General features: G+C 45.8%; 1 protein-coding gene across 1 annotated transcript; it reads right to left on the bottom strand.

The window, feature by feature from the left end:
- Positions 1-11,607: 11,607 nt before the first annotated feature.
- LOC123724114 (histone-lysine N-methyltransferase 2D-like) lies at positions 11,608-20,857 on the bottom strand. Its single transcript, XM_045687055.1, has 12 exons — positions 20,756-20,857; positions 16,322-16,462; positions 15,967-16,161; positions 15,154-15,483; positions 14,913-15,020; positions 14,639-14,746; positions 14,066-14,395; positions 13,687-14,016; positions 12,924-13,199; positions 12,324-12,374; positions 11,951-12,037; positions 11,608-11,706 (listed from the first exon to the last, which is right to left on the bottom strand). The coding sequence occupies exons 1-12, from the start codon at positions 20,855-20,857 to the stop codon at positions 11,608-11,610; spliced, it is 2,157 nt and encodes a 718-aa protein (XP_045543011.1).
- Positions 20,858-22,909: the final 2,052 nt, after the last annotated feature.

Below are 22,909 nucleotides of genomic sequence, written 5' to 3' on the forward strand. Positions count from 1 at the left end.
ACCCCTTGGGCCTCGTTTTAAAAGTAGTGCACTACATAAGGAATATGCTGCCATTTGGGAAGCAGTACAGGCTACACTGAAGGCCATCGTGGCTGATTCAGGTTATGCCATGGGCCCTATCCTAAATATCCTACGATCACGTGAACTGGCTGTGTGAACTAGTCTGACCTGCCTGGCTGGCTGGCTGGCTGGCTGTGTGAACTAGTCTGACCTGCCTGGCTGGCTGGCTGGCTGGCTGTGTGAACTAGTCTGACCTGCCTGGCTGGCTGGCTGGCTGGCTGTGTGAACTAGTCTGACCTGCCTGGCTGGCTGGCTGGCTGGCTGGCTGTGTGAACTAGTCTGACCTGCCTGCCTGGCTGTGTTAACTAGTCTGACCTGCCTGACTGGCTGACTGGCTGTGTGAACTAGTCTGACCTGCCTGACTGGCTGACTGGCTGTGTGAACTAGTCTGACCTGCCTGGCTGGCTGACTGGCTGTGTGAACTAGTCTGACCTGTCTGGCTGGCTGGCTGGCTGTGTTAACTAGTCTGACCTGCCTGCCTGGCTGGCTGGCTGTGTGAACTAGTCTGACCTGTCTGCCTGGCTGTGTGAACTAGTCTGACCTGCCTGCCTGGCTGGCTGGCTGTGTTAACTAGTCTGACCTGTCTGCCTGGCTGGCTGGCTGTGTTAACTAGTCTGACCTGTCTGGCTGGCTGGCTGTGTGAACTAGTCTGACCTGTCTGGCTGTCTGGCTGGCTGTGTTAACTAGTCTGACCTGCCTGACTGGCTGGCTGGCTGTGTTAACTAGTCTGACCTGCCTGACTGGCTGGCTGGCTGTGTTAACTAGTCTGACCTGCCTGGCTGGCTGGCTGGCTGTGTGAACTAGTCTGACCTGTCTGGCTGGCTGGCTGGCTGGCTGTGTGAACTAGTCTGACCTGTCTGGCTGGCTGGCTGTGTTAACTAGTCTGACCTGCCTGGCTGGCTGTGTTAACTAGTCTGACCTGCCTGGCTAGCTGGCTGTGTTAACTAGTCTGACCTGCCTGGCTGGCTGTGTTAACTAGTCTGACCTGCCTGACTGGCTGTGTGAACTAGTCTGATCTGCCTGGCTGGCTGTGTTAACTAGTCTGACTTGCCTGCCTGGCTGGCTGTGTTAACTAGTCTGACCTGCCTGGCTGGCTGGCTGTGATAATTAGTCTGACCTGCCTGACTGGCTGTGTTAACTAGTCTGACCTGCCTGGCTGGCTGGCTGGCTGTGTTAATTAGTCTGACCTGCCTGACTGGCTGTGTGAACTAGTCTGACCTGCCTGCCTAGCTGGCTGTGTTAACTAGTCTGACCTGCCTGCCTAGCTGGCTGTGTTAACTAGTCTGACCTGCCTGCCTGCCTGGCTGTGTTAACTAGTCAGACCTGCCTGCCTGGCTGTGTTAACTAGTCTGACGTGCCTGCCTAGCTGGCTGTGTTAACTAGTCTGACCTGCCTGCCTAGCTGGCTGTGTTAACTAGTCTGACCTGCCTGCCTAGCTGGCTGTGTTAACTTGTCAGACCTGCCTGCCTGGCTATGTGAACTTGTCTGGATAATTCATAGTCCCTTGGAGACCGTCCTGGCTGATGGTTATTGAGCTAGGCCTCATCGACCTCCCTCTGTGTGTATCCTAAATGACACCCTATGTCCTATATGGTGCACTAGTTTTTAACCAGAGCCCTGTGGTGGGGAATTGGTTCCCATTGTATGATCCATGATTCCACAGAGGGACCGGTGTGTGTAGCACTGGGGGCGGCACTGGGGCCGGCGGAGTCAAACAAAGTTGCCATAGTGAGGTAATGGGGTCACCGCCGACACGGAGGAAAAGACAGACAACAGGCCTGCTGGGTAGTTAGAAGAGGGGCTAACTATGATTGCTAGCTTAGCCCTGCTGTAACCCTCATGTAACTAGCCCCCACTAGGTATTGTAGCTATTCTATGTACTGGTGTTTAAAACCCTTCCGTTGTCCTGGGGTCAAAATGACCCCGGCCCTTGTTATGGACCCTCCCGCTGTCCTCGGGTCATGGACCCCCCCCGCGCCACTGTGCTGAACTGCACCGTGGACTGACTGGAGTAGTACACAGGTGAACTGGTGCCTTTAAACTGCAGGGCTTTCCAACCCTATTCCTGGAGGAAAACCCTACTGGAGGTTTTCACTCCATCCCCAGTGGTAACGAAACTGATTCAGCTAATCAACCAGCTAATTATTTGGAGCAGAATGTGATAAGTTTACCTTAGTTGAATGCAATGACCGGAAGCCTTCCCTGTAGCTCAGTTGGTAGAGCATGGTGTTTGCAACGCCAGGGTTGTGGGTTTGATTCCCACGGGGGGCCAGCACAGGAAGAAAAAAAAATGTATGAAATGAAAAGAAATGTATGAAATGTATAAGTAGTCTGGATAAGAGCATCTGCTAAATGACTAAAATGTAAATGTAAGTCTCTCTGGATAAGAGTTTGCTAAATGACTACCATTTATATATATATATATATATATATATATAGCAAAGAAAAGGAAGTATAATTTTGCAGGATATCTGCTGAACTAATTACAAAGTTCAGGGAAGTGCTGTTTGGCATGCAGGTGTTGAGCTGGCATATTCTACTGCCTGCCACATCTATCTTGGCCAAAACGCCACCACTGTATTTCCTTTACTTGTACCTGTCTGCCAGAGAAAAGTAGCTTAGTGAACATTAGAGAGATTTAGGCCAGCTGTCTTGGAGCTTTAAACTGGGTCCCAAATGACACCCTATTCCCTATACGGTCCACTACTGTTGACCAGAGCCCTATTCCCTATATGGTCCACTACAGTTGACCAGAGCCCTATGGGCCCTATGAGCCCTGGGCAACAGTAGTGCACTACATTTAAAAAAAAAAGAAAATAAATTGAGGGAATAGGGTGCAGTTTGAGACGTACCCTTAGGCTCTCTCTGACTTCAGATCTGAAACGTCTCCTCTCCTTCTCTGTAGTATTACATGCCCAGGGCCAGGTAACAGCAATGGAATGGGAATAAACCTCCGTGGATTATAATCCCATTTAAAGTGATGCTCCTGGATTTTTGTATCATTTCAGCCAGTAGTTTTTGGAAGTGGTGCTCACAAACCAAAACGGTTCCCTGTTTTTTTTTTTTGTGTGTACTATGTCATCCAATTGTGTACTACGTCATCCAATTGTGTACTACGTCATCCAATTGTGTACTACAGTGCCTTCAGAAAGTATTCATACTCCTTGACTTTTTTCCACGTTGTTGTGTTACAGCCTACGTTTAAAATGGAATCAATCTCACAAAAATACCGTTATTGACAAGGTGGAAACATGCTTTTATAAATGTTTGCTAATAGATTGAACATGAAATACAGAAATATCTAATTTGTAGCTGTGAGTCTTTGAGGGTAAGTCTCTAAGAGCTTCGCATACCTTGATTGAGCAACATTTGCCGATTATTCTTTTCAAAATTATTACAGCTCTGTCAAATTGGTTGTTGACAACCATTTTCAGCTCTTGCCATAGATTTTTAAATAGATTTAAGTCAAAACTGTAACTCGGCAACTCAGGAACATTCACTGTCTTCTTGGTAAGCAACTCCAGTGTAGATTTGAACTCGGTTTTTCTCTAGGATTTTGCCTTGGAGCTTAACTCCATTCCGTTTCTTTGTTATCCTTAAAAACTCCCCAGTCCATGATATATACGATCCAAAGTGTAATTAATGACTTCCCGATGCTCAAAGGGATATTCACTGTCTTCTTTTCATGTTTATTTTCACCCCATTTACAAATAGGTGCCCTCCTTTGCGAGGCAGTGGAAATTCTCTCTGGTCTTTTGTGGTTGAATCTGTGTTTTAAATGCACTGCTCGACTGAGGGACCTTACAGATAATTAATTGTATGTGTGGGGTAGAGAGAGGAGGTAGTCATTTAAAAAAAAATCATGTTAAACACTATTATTCCACACAGAGTCCAAGCGATTTATTATGTGACTTGATAAGCACATTTTTACTCCTGAACTTATTTATGACAGGGTTGAATAGCTCTTTACTAATTTCAGCAGTAATTAATGTATAACACTTTCAAAAAAACATAATTACACTTTGACATTGTATTGTGTGTAGGTCAGTGACAAAATGTGGAAAAAGTATATGGCTACTGTCTGAAGGCACTGAAAATATATGACTACTGTCTGAAGGCACTGAAAATAAATGACTAAATCAAATTTCAAATCAAATGTATTTATATTGCCCTTCTTACATCAGCTGATATCTCAAAGTGCTATACAGAAACCCAGCCTAAAACCCCCCAAACAGCAAGCAATGCAGGTGTAGAAGCACGGTGGCTAGGAAAAACTCCCTAGAAAGGCAAGAACCTAGGAAGAAACCTAGAGAGGAACCAGGCTATGAGGGGTGGCCAGTCCTCTTCTGGCTGTGCCGGCTGGAGATTATAAACAAACATGGCCAAGATGTTCAAATGTTCATAGATGACCAGCAGGGTCAAATAATAGTAATCACAGTGGTTGTCGAGGGTGCAACAGATCAGCACCTCAGGAGTAAATGTCAGTTGGCTTTTCATAGCCGATCATTCAGAGTATCTCTACCTCTCCTGCTGTCTCTAGAGAGGTGAAAACAGCAGGTCTGGGACAGGCAGCACGTCCAGGGAACAGGTTAGGGTTCCATAGCCGCAGGCAGAACAGTTGAAACTGGAGCAGCAGCACAGCCAGGTGGACTGGAGACAGCAAGTAGTCATCAGGCCAGGTAGTCCTGAGGCATGGTCCTAGGGCTCAGGTCCTCCGAGAGAGAGAAAGAGAGAGAGAAAAGAGAGAGAGAATTAGAGGGAGCATACTTAAATTCACACAGGACACTGGATGAGACAGGAGAAATACTCCAGATAGAACAAACTGACCCTAGCCCCCCGACACATAAACTACTGCAGCATAAATACTGGAGGCTGAGACAGGAGGGGTCAGGAGACGCTGTGGCCCCATCCGATGATACCCCCAAACAGGGCCAAACAGGCAGAATATAACCCCACCCACTTTGCCAAAGCACAGCCCCCACAACACTAGAGGGATATCTCCAACCACCAATTTACTGCCCTGAAACAAGGCCGAGTATAGCCCACAAAGATCTCTCCCACGGCACGGACCCGAGGGGGGGCGCCAACCTGGACAGGAAGATCACGTCAGCGACACAACCCACTCAAGTGACGCACCCCTCCTAGGGACGGCATGGAAGAGCACCAGTACGCCAGTGACTCAGCCCACGTAATAGGGTTAGAGGCAGAGAATCACAGTGGAGAGAGGGGACTACTGTCTGAAGGCACAGAAAGTAAATGACTACTCTCTGAAGGCACAGAAAGTAAATGACTACTCTCTGAAGGCACTGAAAGTTTATGACTACTCTCTGAAGGCACTGAAAGTAAATGACTACTGTCTGAAGGCACAGAAAGTAAATGACTACTGTCTGAAGGCACAGAAAGTTAATGACTACTCTCTGAAGGCACAGAAAGTAAATGACTACTCTCTGAAGGCACAGAAAGTAAATGACTACTGTCTGAAGGCACTGAAAGTTTATGACTACTCTCTGAAGGCACAGAAAGTAAATGACTACTCTCTGAAGGCACAGAAAGTTTATGACTACTGTCTGAAGGCACTGAAAGTAAATGACTACTCTCTGAAGGCACAGAAAGTAAATGACTACTCTCTGAAGGCACTGAAAGTAAATGACTACTCTCTGAAGGCACAGAAAGTAAATGACTACTCTCTGAAGGCACAGAAAGTAAATGACTACTCTCTGAAGGCACAGAAAGTAAATGACTACTGTCTGAAGGCACTGAAAGTAAATGACTACTCTCTGAAGGCACAGAAAGTAAATGACTACTGTCTGAAGGCACTGAAAGTAAATGACTACTCTCTGAAGGCACAGAAAGTAAATGACTACTCTCTGAAGGCACAGAAAGTAAATGACTACTCTCTGAAGGCACTGAAAGTTTATGACTACTGTCTGAAGGCACTGCATGTCATCCATTGTGTATGATATGTTACATCCCTCAGACATTACAATTTATTTTGCAATTTGCATGTAAAATTACAAATCCAATTCGTACAATATGTTAAGATCCCGGACGTTCATCTTTATGAAAGGGATTCTATTCAGCTAATGGTCTCACTGATTTAAAATCTGCAACCCAAATGCCATTCAATTTACAATGCACTGTTTTTTAATCAAGGCCCTATGGTCAAACGTAATGCACTATATAGGGAAAAGGGTGCCTTTGGGATGTAAATAAAGAGCAGAGCTGGAATATGCTACATAGAATAACTACAGTAGAGGAGGGATTAATTACGGTAGAGGGGGGGATTAGCTACAGTAGAGGGGGGATTAGCTACAGTAGAGGGGGGATTAGCTACAGTAGAGGAGAGATTAGCTACAGTAGAGGGTGGATTAGCTACAGTAGAGGGTGGATTAGCTACAGTAGAGGAGGAATAATCTTACCTTTATTTAACTAGGAAAGTCAGTTGCTGTTTTCAACTCTCTAGAGACAACAGGAGAGGTAGAGATACTCTGAATGATCGGCTATGAAAAACCCACTGACATTTACTCCTGAGGTGCTGATCTGTTCCACCCTCGACATCCACTGTGATTATTATTATTTGACCATGCTGGTCATTTATGAACATTTGAACATCTTGGCCATGTGCTGTTATAATCTCCACCCGGCACAGCCAGAAGAGGACTGGCCACCCCTCATAGCCTGGTTCCTCTCTAGGTTTCTTCCTAGGTTTTTGGCCTTTCTAGGAGTCCTAGGGAGTTTTTCCTAGCCACCGTGCTTCTTACACATGCATTGCTTGCTGTTTGGGGTTTTAGGCTGGGTTTCTGTACAGCACTTTGAGATATCAGCTGATGTAAGTAGGGCATTATAAATACATTTGATTTGAGTTAAGAACAAATTCTTATTTACAATGACGGTCTACCAAATGTGAAAAAGCCTACTGCGGGAATGGGGGCTAAGATAAAAAAATATAAAAAAATATAGGACAAAACACACATCAGGACAAGAGAGGCAACACAACACTACATAAAGAGAGACCTAAAATGACAACACAACATGACAACAACACAACATGGCAGCAACACAACATGGTAGCAGCACACAACAGGGCACAAACATTGTTGGGCACAGACAACAGCACAAAGGGCAAGAAGTCAGAGACAACAATACAACACACAATGCAGCCACAACTGTCAGTAAGAGTGTCCATGATTGAGTCTTTGAATGAAGAGATTGCGATAAAACTGTCCAGATTGAGTGTTTGTTGCAGCTCGTTCCAGTCACTTGCTGCAGCGAACTGAAAAGAGGAGCGACCCAGGGATTTGTGTGCTTTGGGGACCTTTAACAGAATGTGACTGGCAGAACGGGTGTTGTATGTGGAGGATGAGGGCTGCAGTAGATATCTCAGATAGGGGGAAGTGAACGGGTGTTGTATGTGGAGGATGAGGGCTGCAGTAGGTGTCTCAGATTTGGGGGGGAGTGAGGCCTGAGAGGGTTTTATAAATAAGCATCAACCAATTGCGACGGGTATACAGAGATGACCAGTTTACAGAGGAGTACAGAGTGCAGTGATGTGTCCTATAAGGAGCTTTGGTGACAAATCTAATGCCGAATACTAAAGAACATCTAGCCGCTCGAGAGCACCCTTACCTGCCGATCTATAAATGATGTCTCCGTAATCTAGCATGGGTAGGATGGTCATCTGAATCAGGGTTAGTTTGGCAGCTGGGGTGAAAGAGGAGCGATTATGATAGAGGAAACCAAGTCTAGATTTAACTTTAGCCTGCAGCTTGGCTGAAGAAGAGCTACAGTAGAGGAGGGATTGGTCCATAATAAAACATGTCCTTGTCTCAACTCCTCTTTTTCGTTTACCACTTTATGTGAATTTTGAATTATTAGAAATTGTCTGGGAGACGGACGGATTATTAAACAGGCCTTTTGCTAAATGTTTGTCAGTGCAGCGTGATAATATTTTAATTAATCCGTTTACAACAGAACAAATTCTAAACTTTCATTCATCATTTCGGCCAGTGATTACTAGAGAATGGACAACCACATTCAGATTATGCTTCAGTAGTCATTTGGGGCATGTGAAAACCAATTACATTCTGTAGTAAATGCCTTGCATGAAGTCCACCTTAAACAAAAGATGAAGAATTGTATTGAAGAATTATACAGAGCGTAATCTAAAGGGCTGTATTCCCTGAGGGGTTACGTGATTGGAAAATGTCAACGGTCAGTTTTGTGATGACTCCATCAAGAGCTATTGTTGCAGAAATAAGATTTCACAGGGTAATTTTTCATCCAACATTAGAAAAGGTTACTTTGAACAAAACTTGGAGTGCAGTTTTAACTGCAAAAGATCAGATAAAGTCCTAGAAAAAAGAACCATTAAATTAGGAAATTATGTCATTAGTATTCTAGTAATAGATATATTCTATTAAAATGTGTCAAGTATTACGGAACTTTTCCTTTTGCAAACTTCTTGAAATTCAAAACCCCCCCCAAAAAAAGAGTTCTGCTTTGTCTGCTTCCTGGCGCTGTCCAGTCGCTCGGCCTGCAAATATGTGCCTCTAAAATTCATTAGACAGAGCCTCATAAAGATAGTAATTATTTGGAGACGTGCTTCTATCCGCTTAGCCAAAGAGACAATTAGGGCGAACAACTGAACATTATCTGGCTCATTAGACAGTGGGAGACAAAACAAATGTCACATTTCCATATGGAGACTGTTTGGACTCTTATCCAGGGTGATGGGGACTGTTCTGTACATTTACATTTTAGTAGACGCTCTTATCCAGAGCGACTTACAGTAGCAAAAGCATACATTTAATGCATTTTTGAAATGTTTTGTTATTTTTTGTACTGGCCCCCCGTGGGAATCGAACCCACAACCCTGGCGTTGCACACACCATGCTGGCGTTGCACACACACCATGCTGGCGTTGCAAACACCATGCTCTACCAACTGAGCCACAGGGAAGCCCGTAGTTTGGTGGCAAGAGGGAGGACTGTTACACAGTTAGATGGTACGATGGAGCACTGTTACACAGTTAGGTGGTACGATGCAGAACTGTTACACAGTTAGGTGGTACGATGCAGAACTGTTACACAGTTAGGTGGTACAATGCAGAACTGTTACACAGTTAGGTGGTACGATGCAGAACTGTTACACAGTTAGGTGGTACGATGGAGAACTGTTACACAGTTAGGTGGTACGATGGAGAACTGTTACACAGTTAGATGGTACGATGGAGAACTGTTACACAGTTAGGTGGTAAGAGGGTGTTGTAACGTTTGCTGTGTATTAATGTGAAGACTGTCATATTATCAAATAAATTCTCAATGTGGAATTATTCTGTGATTAAACGAATCACGGATTTGGGGGCACCACGGGAAAATTTGGTTTATAGAGTTACAATTTCCCGGAATATAACTCTTCGGATATTGTATTATCTTATCGATTAGAGTCTTCTATTAATGTATTATTACCTCAGTCTCATTCCTGAATGTTGCAAACCGTTGGATATCTGCATGATCCCTAACATAAATCATGAATCAGCGATATACAAATTTGCTTAATTATTTATTTACTAACTAATCAATCACAGAATTACATAAACACACATACAGTAGGTCATACATCGGTTACTACAGTGGTTTGCAAAAATATTCACCCCCCTTGGCATTTTTCCTATTTTGTTGCCTTACAACCTGGAATTAACAGATTTTTTGGGGGGGGTTGTATCACTTGATTTACACAACATGCCGACCACCTTGAAGATGCTAAATATTTTGTTGTTGTTGTAAAACTGGCAAGCGGTACCGGAGTGCCAAGTCTCAAACAAAAAGGCTTCTCAACAGTTTTTACCCCCAAGCCATAAGACTCCTGAACAGGTAATCAAATGGCTATCCGGACTATTTGCATTGTGTGCCCCCCACAACCCCTCCTTTACGCTGCTACTACTCTGTTTATCATATATGCATAGTTACTTTAACCATATCTACATGTACATACTACCTCAATCAGCCTGACTAACCGGTGTCTGAATATAACCTCTCTACTGTATATAGCCTCTCTACTGTATATATCCCATCTTTTTACTGCTGTTTTATTTCTTTACTTACCTATTGTTCACCTAATACCTTTTTTGCACTATTAGTTTGAGCCTGTAAGTAAGCATTTCACTGTGAGGTCTACACCTGTTGTATTCAGCATTTCACTGTGAGGTCTACTACACCTGTTGTATTCAGCATTTCACTGTGAGGTCTACACCTGTTGTATTCAGCATTTCACTGTGAGGTCTACACCTGTTGTAATCGGCGCACGTGACAAATAAACTTTGATTTGATTTGATTTGAAGGTGAACCTCCGTCCCAGTCTCAAATCTCTGGAAGACTTAAATAGGTTTTCCCTCAAGAATTTCCCTGTATTTAGCATCATTCGTCATTCCTTCAATTCTGACCAGTTTCCCCGTCCCTGCCGATGAAAAATATCCCCACAGCATGATGCTGCCACCACCATGCTTCACTGTGGGGATGGTGTTCTGTTTGTTGTTCTCGGGGTGATGAGAGGTGTTGGGTTTGTGCCAGACATAGCATTTTCCTTGATGGCCAAAAAGCTCAAATTTAGTCTCATCTGACCAGAGTACCTTCTTCCATATGTTTAGGGAGTCTCCCAAATGCCTTTTGACGAACACTAAACGTGTTTGCTTATTTTTTTGTTGAACCAATGGCTTTTTTCTGGCCACCCTTCCCTAAAGCCCAGCTCTGTGGAGTGTACGGCTTAAAGTGGTCCTATGGACAGATAATCCAATCTCCGCTGTGGAGCTTTGCAGCTCCTTCAGGGTTATCTTTGGTCTCTAAGTCGCCTCTCTGATTAATGCCCCCCTTGCCTGGTCCGTGAGTTTTGGTGGGCGGCCCTCTCTTGGCAGGTTTGTTGTGGTGTCATATTCTTTCCATTTTTTAATAATGGATTTCATGGTGCTCCGTGGGATGTTCAAAGTTTCTGATATTTTTTTATAACCCAACCCTGATCTGTACTTCTCCACAACTTTGTCCCTTACCTGTTTGGAGAGCTCCTTGGTCTTCATAGATCCGCTTGTTTGGTGGTGCCCCTTGCTTGGTGGTGTTGCAGACTCTGGGGCATTTCAGAACAGGTGTATATATACTGAGATCATGTAACAGATCATATGACACTTAGATTGCACACAGGTGGACTTTATTTAACTAATTATGTGACTTCTGAAGGTAATTGGTTGCACCAGATCTTATTTAGGGGCTTCATAGGAAAAGGGGTAAATACTTTTGCAGGCACCACTTTTCCGTTTTTTAATTTTTTAGCATTTTTTTAAACAAGTAATTTTTTTCATTTCATTTCACCAATTTGGACTATTTTGTGTATGTCAATTACATGAAATCCAAATAAAACTCAATTTATTTTACAGGTTGTAATGCAACTAAGTAAGGAAAACAACAAAGAGGGTGAATACTTTTGCAAGGCACTGTAGAACTTCTACCTGGCTCCACGCCTCCCCAGGGTCGTACGTACTCCCTCTCGACCCATGGACAATTACATCCGGGTGTCGCTGGAGGCAGGCTTCATTCCCTGCTCTACATCCCCAGCTGGTGCAGGCTTTTTGTTGGGAAAGAAGGTTTGAGGTCTGCGTCCCTGCAATGATTACAGAGGGCTGAACAGGATTACGATTAAGAATCGTTACCCCCTACCCAAACTGGACCTCCGCAATGCTTACAGTCTGGTGAGAATCAGGGAGGGAGATGAATGGAAGACTGCCTTTAACACCCTGAGAGGCCACTATGAGTATTTAGTCGGATTATCGAACTTCCCGGCAGTCTTCCAAGCATTGATCAATGACATGCTTAGGAATATGCTGATTTGGTTCGTCTTTGTTTACCTCGACGACCTCTTGATCTTCTCCAAGACGCTTCCAGAACACATCCTGCACGTCCGCCAAGTCCTGAGACGCTTCCTGCAGATTAAACTGTACATCAAGATAGAGAAGTGTGAGTTCCATGTATGCCAAGTTTCTTTCCTGGGCCACAATCTCTCCGCCGGCATCCAAATGGAACCTCATAAAGGTGAGGGTGGTCACCGACTGGCCCCGTCCATCCTTACTCAAACAAGTACAGAAATATTCACAGCTGTTTTATACGCAACTTTGGTGCAGTGGCAAGTCCCAGAAACATTTTTGCTGGACCCCCGAGGCTGACAGGACATTCAGGGAGCTCAAGGGAAATTTCATCTCCTCGTTAACATCCTGATCCTACCCGTCCCTTTGTGATAAAGGTGAATGCCTCGAACACTGGAGCAGGGGCAGTCTTTACACAATGGAACGAGGGGGACAAAAAACTGAAAAGACTACTCAGATGAGTACTATTTACTCATTTTAATTTCTCATTAAAAAGAGGTGTGTTTTCTGTTGTCCTTTTGCTCCAATGTCCGAAACTAAAGTTGTTAACAGTGTGCGTTTGTTTACTGAGAGAGCTTTTGAGACTTTGTGTTTTTTTGTTTATTCAATTGTACCGTGATCCTGAGGTAAGCATTTCTCAGTAAAGTATTATGTTTATCCTTATCCAATGATTTCTTGTCTGGTCTCTTCTCTGCACCTCAGTCAAACTACACCACGTCACAATGGGATTCTGTTCCACAGTTAGGTGGTACAATGGGATTCTGTTCCACAGTTAGGTGGTACAATGGAATTCTGTTGCACAGTTAGGTGGTAGGAAGGGGTACTAGAAGATCAAGGGGGAGATAATAGTGAAAGAGGGTCAGGGGGGAGATACTGGTTCTAGCAGGTCAGGGGGGACATACTGGTTCTAGCAGGTCAGGGGGGAGATACTGGTTATAGCAGGTCAGGGGGGAGATACTGGTTCTAGCAGGTCAGGGGGAGATACTGGTTCTAGCAGGTCAGGGGGAGATACTGGTTCTAGCAGGTCAGGGGGAGATACTGGTTCTAGCAGGTCAGGGGGAGATACTGGTTCTAGCAGGTCAGGGGGAGATACTGGTTCTAGCAGGTCAGGGGGAGATACTGGTTCTAGCAGGTCAGAGGGAGATACTGGTTCTAGCAGGTCAGGGGGAGATACTGGTTCTAGTAGGACAGGGGGAGATACTGGTTCTAGCAGGACAGGGGGGAGATACTGGTTCTAGCAGGTCAGGGGGAAATACTGGTTCTAGCAGGTCAGGGGAGATACTGGTTCTAGCAGGTCAGGGGGAGATACTGGTTCTAGCAGGTCAGGGGGAGATACTGGTTCTAGAAGGTCAGGGGGAAGATACTGGTTCTAACAGGTCAGGGGTGAGATACTGGTACAAGCAGGACAGGGGGGAGATACTGGTTCTAGCAGGTCAGGGGGAGATACTGGTTCTAGCAGGTCAGGGGGGAGATACTGGTTCTAGCAGGTCAGGGGGAGATACTGGTTCTAGCAGGTCAGGGGTGAGATACTGGTTCTAGCAGGTCAGAGGGAGATACTGGTTCTAGCAGGTCAGGGGGGAGATACTGGTTCTACCAGGTCAGGGGGAGATACTGGTTCTAGCAGGTCAGGGGGGAGATACTGGTTCTAGGAGGTCAGAGGGAGATACTGGTTCTAGCAGGTCAGGGGGGAGATACTGGTTCTAGCAGGTCAGGGGAGATACAAGTTCTAGCAGGTCAGGGGGAGATACTGGTTCTAGCAGGTCAGGGGGAGATACTGGTTCTAGCAGGTCAGGGGGAGATACTGGTTCTAGCAGGTCAGGGGGAGATACTGGTTCTAGCAGGTCAGGGGGAGATACTGGTTCTAGCAGGTCAGAAGGAGATACTGGTTCTAGCAGGTCAGGGGGAGATACTGGTTCTAGCAGGTCAGGGGGAGATACTGGTACAAGCAGGTCAGGGCGAGATACTGGTACTAGCAGGTCAGGGGGAGATACTGGTTCTAGCAGGTCAGGGGGTGATACTGGTACTAGCAGGTCAGGGGGGAGAAACTGGTACTAGCAGGTCAAGGGGAGATACTGGTTCTAGCAGGTCAGGGGGAGATACTGGTTCTAGCAGGTCAGGGGGAGATACAGGTTCTAGCAGGTCAGGGGGAGATACTGGTTCTAGCAGGTCAGGGGGAGATACTGGTTCTAGCGGGTCAGGGGGAGATACTGGTACTAGCAGGTCAGGGGGAGATACTGGTTCTAGCAGGTCAGGGGGAGATACTGGTACTAGCAGGTCAGGGGGAGATACTGGTTCTAGCAGGTCAGGGGGAGATACTGGTTCTAGCAGGTCAGGGGGAGATACAGGTTCTAGCAGGTCAGGGGGAGATACTGGTTCTAGCAGGTCAGGGGGAGATACTGGTACTAGCAGGTCAGGGGGGAGATACTGGTTCTAGCAGGTCAGGGGGAGATACTGGTTATAGCAGGTCAGGGGGAGATACTGGTACTAGCAGGTCAGGGGGAGATACTGGTACTAGCAGGTCAGGGGAGATACTGGTTCTAGCAGGTCAGGGGGGAGATACTGGTTCTAGCAGGTCAGGGGGAGATACTGGTACTAGCAGGTCAGGGGGAGATACTGGTTCTAGCAGGTCAGGGGGAGATACTGGACTAGCAGGTCAGGGGGAGATACTGGTACTAGCAGGTCAGGGGGAGATACTGGTACTAGCAGGTCAGGGGGAGATTCTGGTTCTAGCAGGTCAGTGGGAGATACTGGTTCTAGCAGGTCAGGGGGAAGATACTGGTTCTAGAAGGTCAGGGGGAGATACTGGTTCTAGAAGGTCAGGGGGAAGATACTGGTTCTAACAGGTCAGGGGGAGATACTGGTTCTAACAGGTCAGGGAGGAGATACTGGTACTAGCAGGTCAGGGGGAGATACTGGTTCTAGCAGGTCAGGGGTGAGATACTGGTACTAGCAGGTCAGGGGGAGATACTGGTTCTAGCAGGTCAGGGGGAGATACTGGTTCTAGCAGGTCAGGGGGAGATACTGGTTCTAGCAGGTCAGGGGGGAGATACTGGTTCTAGCAGGTCAGGGGGAAGATACTGGTTCTAGCAGGTCAGGGGGAGATACTGGTTCTAGCAGGTCAGGGGGAGATACTGGTTCTAGCAGGTCAGGGGAGAGATACTGGTTCTAGCAGGTCAGGGGGGAGATACTGGTTCTAGCAGGTCAGGGGGAGATACTGGTTCTAGCAGGTCAGGGGGAGATACTGGTTCTAGCAGGTCAGAGGGAGATACTGGTTCTAGCAGGTCAGGGGGAGATACTGGTTCTACCAGGTCAGGGGGAGATACTGGTTCTAGCAGGTCAGGGGGATATACTGGTTCTAGCAGGTCAGAAGGAGATACTGGTTCTAGCAGGTCAGGGGGAGATACATGTTCTAGCAGGTCAGGGGGAGATACATGTTCTAGCAGGTCAGGGGGAGATACTGGTTCTAGCATGTCAGGGGGAGATACTGGTTCTAGCAGGTCAGGGGGGAGATACTGTTTCTAGCGGGTCAGGGGGAGATACTGGTTCTAGCGGGTCAGGGGGGAGATACTGGTTCTAGCAGGACGGGGGAGATACTGGTACTAGCAGGTCAGGGGGAGATACTGGTTCTAGCAGGTCAGGGGGGAGATACTGGTTCTAGCAGGTCAGGGGGAGATACTGGTTCTAGCAGGACAGGGGGAGATACTGGTTCTAGCAGGTCAGGGGGAGATACTGGTTCTAGCAGGTCAGGGGGAGATACTGGTTCTAGCGGGTCAGGGGAGATACTGGTTCTAGCAGGTCAGGGGGGAGATACTGGTTCTAGCAGGTCAGGGGGAGATACTGGTTCTAGCAGGTCAGGGGGAGATACTGGTTCTAGCAGGTCAGGGGGAGATACTGGTTCTAGCAGGACAGGGGGAGATACTGGTTCTAGCAGGTCAGGGGAGATACTGGTTCTAGCAGGTCAGGGGGAGATACTGGTACTAGCAGGTCAGGGGGGGAGATACTGGTTCTAGCAGGTCAGGGGGAGATACTGGTTCTAGCAGGTCAGGGGGAGATACTGGTACTAGCAGGTCAGGGGGAGATACTGGTTCTAGCAGGTCAGGGGGAGATACTGGTTCTAGCAGGTCAGGGGGAGATACTGGTACTACCAGGTCAGGGGGAGATACTGGTTCTAGCAGGTCAGGGGGGAGATACTGGTACTAGCAGGTCAGGGGGAGATACTGGTACTAGCAGGTCAGGGGGAGATACTGGTACTAGCGGGTCAGGGGGGAGATACTGGTTCTAGCAGGTCAGGGGGAGATACTGGTTCTAGCAGGTCAGGGGGGAGATACTGGTTCTAGCAGGTCAGGGGGGAGATACTGGTTCTAGCAGGTCAGGGGGAGATACTGGTTCTAGCAGGTCAGGGGGAGATACTGGTTCTAGCGGGTCAGGGGGAGATACTGGTTCTAGCGGGTCAGGGGGAGATACTGGTTCTAGCGGGTCAGGGGGGAGATACTGGTTCTAGCAGGTCAGGGGGGAGATACTGGTTCTAGCAGGTCAGGGGGAGATACTGGTTCTAGCAGGTCAGGGGGGAGATACTGGTACTACCAGGTCAGGGGGAGATACTGGTACTAGCAGGTCAGGGGGGAGATACTGGGGTGATGGTGAGGTACTGGTACTACCAGGACAGAGGTGATGGTTCGCATATTACAGATGAAGTGGAACCTCCAGGTCTCCAGGTCTCTTGTAACAGGGTTCTTAAAACCTCTTGACGGGCTCGTCCCGTATGCGGGACGGACATCCAGCGAAAAATCCTATCGCCATTAGCATAACGAAATGTATTATTATTTTTTTCAAATATAGGACTATGTTATATCGTTTTATAGATACACCTCTCCTGAATCGAACCACGTTGTCCGATTTCAAAAAGGCTTTACAGCAAAAGCAAAACATTAGATTATGTTAGAGGAGTATATCGTAAAAGTAGCCACATAGCCATTTTCCGACCAACCACATGCATCACAAATAACCAAAAAACAGCTAAATGCAGCACTAACCTTTGACAATCTTCATCAGATGACACTCCTAGGACATCATGTTACACAATACATGCATTCTTTTGTTCGATAAAGTTCATATTTATATATAAAAACAGCATTTTACTTCGGCGCGTGACGTTGACTAACTATTTTCCCTCAAATGCATCCGGTGAAACAGCGCTACAATTTACTAAATTACTATTCGAAAACATTTTTAAAATGTAATATTGTCATTCTAAGATTTATAGATGAATATCTCTTGAAAGCACCTGTAATGCCAGATTTAAAAATAACTTTACTGGGTAATCACACTTTGCGATAAAAGGGGATGCGATACTCAGAAAAATATCCTAGCAATAGCAATAGGCTAGTCATCTTGGAACAATCGCATATCAAATCTAGTCTTGTATACTATTGTAAATATTCCCTTACCTTTGATTAACTTCATCAGAAGGCACTTCCAGGAATCCCAAGGCCAAAACAAATGTATTTTCGTTCGAAAAAATTAATCCTTTACGTCCCAATAGCTTGTTCTTGTTAGCGCGTTCTGAAGGCTGCTCCAAAAGTTGCGTCATGCGCGGGACTCCTCTTTCAATAAAATGCATTTTTTTTTATTTAGGTTCGTTCAAACATGTCAAACGTTGTGTAACATAAATCTTTAGGGCCTTTTTCAACCAGAGCTCCAATAACATTCAAGAGGGACGATTGCATTGTCTTTCAAAACGTTTCGAAAGGGGAGGGTAGCCAGGGGCGCCGGCGTCATAATGGTGATGGCCCTCCTCATGTGACCACGTTCCACAGACTCTCATTGTGTCAGTTTTCACAGTAGAAGACTCAAACCACTTTGTAAAGACTGGGGACATCTAGTGGAAGCAATAGGAAGTGCTCAATGAACCATTGCTCATGGTGTGATTTATAGGCAAAGTGATGAAGTTGAGTCCGCAATTCAGAATTCCACTTCCTGTTACGATCTGTCTCGGGGTTTTGACTGCCAAATGAGTTCTGTTATACTCACAGACACCATTCAAACAGTTTTAGAAACTTTAGGGTGTTTTCTATCCACAAGTATTAATTATATGCATATCCTAGCTTCTGAGTTTGAGTAGGAGGCCGTTTAAAATGGGCACGAATTGTTTTAAAATCGCTGTAGCGCCCCCTATCCTAGGCGACCGTCTTAACCGATCTAATGCTGTATTAATAGTGGACCTGTGAGGCTACAGTACTCTATAGTCCTCTGCAGAGTCAGTCATTTACAGCCCACGAGATGTGTATGTGTTTGGTCTACCTTCTCAGTTTCGTTCGTGGTCATCACCTGCTATAATTCAGCATGTTGGACATCAAATGCTATCTTGCTCTTTACTCCAGTACTGAATATTGCAAGTTGGACAATACCTAGTGGTCCTGTAGAATCGTTTACGGGCTGTGTCTGAAAGGGCGCCGAGTTACGTTCATGTCACAGCAGGTTTTCATTATGATTCAATTGTCTCCAATTACATTTTTACAGCATTGTTCTCTATATTCAATTCAATGTATATACTAGAAATGAAGTGGTTCCCTCTCGTCATTGTCCTGGACTTTTCAACGGTTTGACAGATTTGAATTGCGATAAAGTAGAAGGGGACACGTGTCCATCGTTAAAACATTTATCTTCACAGAAATGGATTACTTCATTACATGCTCATATTTGTTTTTACATTAATTTATGTCAGATTCCTGAGCTTCTTATGACCCTAACCAGTTCCACTTCTTTGATCTGGTCCGGTACTATTGTCATTGTTAACCAGCGCTAGGGTAGTCCCTGCTATACAGTAGTCTGGGTATGAATGATAAGGTGTGTCCAGTACTATTGTCATTGTTAACCAGCGCTAGGGTAGTCCCTGCTATACAGTAGTCTGGGTATGAATGATAAGGTGTGTCCAGTACTATTGTCATTGTTAACCAGCGCTAGGGTAGTCCCTACTATACAGTAGTCTGGGTATGAATGATAAGGTGTGTCCAGTACTATTGTCATTGTTAACCAGCGCTAGGGTAGTCCCTGCTATACAGTAGTCTGGGTATGAAAGATAAGGTGTGTCCAGTACTACTGTCATTGTTAACATATTATCTTGCAGCCCCAGTTGTTCTCATGTTATTTCCTAACGGGCGAGAGAGTTTTCTGATGAAGGCAGGGAGTTATTATTTTGCTATGCCACGTTGCTGCTAACCCTTAATATTCCACCCTCGTATCTTTCATACCCAGACTGTAGTAGGGACTGCCCTAAAACCGGTTAATACCTTTCAAAAACATTCACAACATTGTATTCCTCATTTTCTGTTAGCCCATGTGAAATATGTTTGAACCTGACGGTTTACTCTAGTCCATTTTCCCAGCTTTCCTCCGTAAACTATGTAAAGGACAAACCAAAACATTCGTAACGTTGACTTCCAGACTGTCACACAGGACATAGAATAAGCATGATGGGTCATGGAAGAGCATTATGGTTTTGACTCGAGAACACAGTTTTACCAAGCTGACAGCCTCTCTGGATCAGCATGACGGTTTTGACTCGAGAACACAGTTTTACCAAGCTGACAGCCTCTCTGGATCAGCATGACGGTTTTGACTCGATAACACAGTTTTACCAAGCTGTCAGCCTCTCTGGATCAGCATGACGGTTTTGACTCGAGAACACAGTTTTACCAAGCTGTCAGCCTCTCTGGATCAGCATGACGGTTTTGACTCGAGAACACAGTTTTACCAAGCTGACAGCCTCTCTGGATCAGCATGACGGTTTTGACTCGAGAACACAGTTTTACCAAGCTGACAGCCTCTCTGGATCAGCATGACGGTTTTGACTCGAGAACACAGTTTTACCAAGCTGACAGCCTCTCTGGATCAGCATGACGGTTTTGACTCGAGAACACAGTTTTACCAAGCTGTCAGCCTCTCTGGATCAGCATGACAGTTTTGACTCGAGAACACAGTTTTACCAAGCTGACAGCCTCTCTGGATCAGCATGACGGTTTTGACTCGAGAACACAGTTTTACCAAGCTGACAGCCTCTCTGGATCAGCATGACGGTTTTGACTCGAGAACACAGTTTTACCAAGCTGACAGCCTCTCTGGATCAGCATGACGGTTTTGACTCGAGAACACAGTTTTACCAAGCTGACAGCCTCTCTGGATCAGCATGACGGTTTTGACTCGAGAACACAGTTTTACCAAGCTGACAGCCTCTCTGGATCAGCATGACGGTTTTGACTCGAGAACACAGTTTTACCAAGCTGACAGCCTCTCTGGATCAGCATGACGGTTTTGACTCTGGCTTAAGACCATCTTCTTGTTTGAATTATGAAAAAAATATTGATTCCGATTTTGATGCACGAAAACCATTCACAGCAAGTTTGATGCGTTTTTCTCTCCACTTTTCAGAAAAATGCGCATAACGTCATCATTATCAGAGGCAATACTGTATGTTGTTCAAAGTGGCTAGAGAGGACGCAGTGACGAGTGAACAATCATATAGTCTACTACTGGAAAAACAATATGCTACTGAAAATATTTGGATAGGCTATCTATCCAATAGGATGACTCACGAAAGGAGCTTGGCTACATTTCATTCATTTCCATTTAATAAGAAAGGAAACATCAACCTGGAACCTGTCGTCATACCCTGAATACATACTGACCTTCTTGACCTTTGCTGCAGACAGTTTTTTGTCGTCATTCCTCATATGCTGAGCTTCTTGACCTTTGCTGCAGACAGGTTTCTGTCGTCATTCCTCATATACTGACCTTCTTGACCTTTGCTGCAGACAGGTTTCTGTCGTCATTCCCTGAATACATACTGACCTTCTTGACCTTTGCTGCAGACAGTTTTTTGTCGTCATTCCTCATATACTGACCTTCTTGATGCTTGCTGCAGACAGGTTTCTGTCTATCTGATTAAAGAGAGGAAGTCCAGCCAGGTTAGACCTACTATAGGACATGTTCTGAATGGACAGGGAGAATGAGTGACCTCACACCCACCTACCTAAAATGACCTATCAAACAGAGGCAACACATCTCACTCAGACACGTAAACAAATCAAACTTCTCATTTTACAAAAACGTATTAAAAAACCTTGCATTAGCAAAAACGAGTCTACATTATAGGATCATGCTAAATACATGTAGCCTATCATATACTGTACATGGACAAACAAAGACATAGAGACAGCTGTGACTGTAACGGCTGTCGTCGGATTTAGACCAAAATGCAGCGGAGAAACGTGCACTCATCTTCTTTATTATAAACGGACAAGAAGGAGAACCAAAACGTACACAAAGAAACCACAACGACTAATCACAGGCTGGTAAGGCACAAGGCTATACACAGAACAATCTCCCACAAAGCACTCAACAAACACACACCTATATATAGGACTCTCAATCAGAGGCAACTAGAAAACACCTGCCTCCAATTGAGAGTCCAACCCCAATTAACAAAACATAGAAATACAAAAGACTAGACAGAACATAGAAATACACTAACATAGAACAGTGCCCAAAAACCCCAGGAATACATAAATCAAATACCCTACTAAACAAACCACCACTCCGAACCACATAAAACAATTACCCTCTGCCACGTCCTGACCAAACTACAATAACTAATAATCCCTATTACTGGTCAGGACGTGACAGTGACGGGCATGAAGGTGAAATAACAACCATTAGAAAATAGAAACACATGCAACCTGTCCACAGCCTAATGATCAGCCTGCCCACAGCCTAATGATCAGCCTGCCCACAGCCTAATGATCAGCCTGCCCACAGCCTAATGATCAGCCTGCCCACAGCCTAATGATCAGCCTGCCCACAGCCTAATGATCAGCCTGCCCACAGCCTAATGATCAGCCTGCCCACAGCCTAATGATCAGCCTGCCCACAGCCTAATGATCAGCCTGCCCACAGCCTAATGATCAGCCTGCCCATAGCCTAATGATCAGCCTGCCCACAGCCTAATGATCTGCCTGCCCACAGCCTAATGATCAGCCTGTCCATAGACTAATGATCAGCCTGCCCATAGACTAATGATCTGCCTGCCCACAGCCTAATGATCAGCCTGTCCATAGACTAATGATCAGCCTGCCCATAGACTAATGATCTGCCTGCCCACAGCCTAATGATCAGCCTGTCCATAGACTAATGATCAGCCTGCCCATAGACTAATGATCTGCCTGCCCACAGCCTAATGATCAGCCTGTCCACAGCCTAATGATCAGCCTGCCCACAGCCTAATGATCAGCCTGCCCACAGCCTAATGATCAGCCTGTCCACAGCCTAATGATCAGCCTGTCCATAGACTAATGATCAGCCTGCCCACAGCCTAATGATCAGCTTGCCCACAGCCTAATGATCAGCCTGCCCACAGCCTAATGATCAGCCTGTCCACAGCCTAATGATCTGCCTGCCCACAGCCTAATGACCAGCCGGTCCATAGACTAATGATCAGCCTGTCCACAGCCTAATGATCAGCCTGCCCACAGCCTAATGATCAGCCTGCCCATAGCCTAATGATCAGCCTGCCCATAGTCTAACGATCAACCTGTCCATAGTCTAACGATCAGCCTGCCCATAGTCTAACGATCAGCCTGCCCATAGCCTAATGATCAGCCTGCCCATAGTCTAACGATTAACCTGTCCATAGTCTAACGATCAGCCTGCCCGTAGTCTAACGATCAACCTGTCCATAGTCTAACGATCAGCCTGCCCATAGTCTAATGACGAACCTGATGATCAGCCTAATGTTCAGCCTGTCCAAAGTCTAATGATCAGCCTGCCCATAGCCTAATGATCAGCCTGCCCATAGTCTAACGATCAACCTGTCCATAGTCTAACGATCAGCCTGTACATAGCCTAACGATCAGCCTGCCCGTAGTCTAACGATCAGCCTGCCCATAGCCT

The sequence above is a fragment of the Salmo salar genome, chromosome ssa09 (genome assembly GCF_905237065.1).
Source record: "Salmo salar chromosome ssa09, Ssal_v3.1, whole genome shotgun sequence".
NCBI lineage: Eukaryota > Metazoa > Chordata > Actinopteri > Salmoniformes > Salmonidae > Salmo > Salmo salar.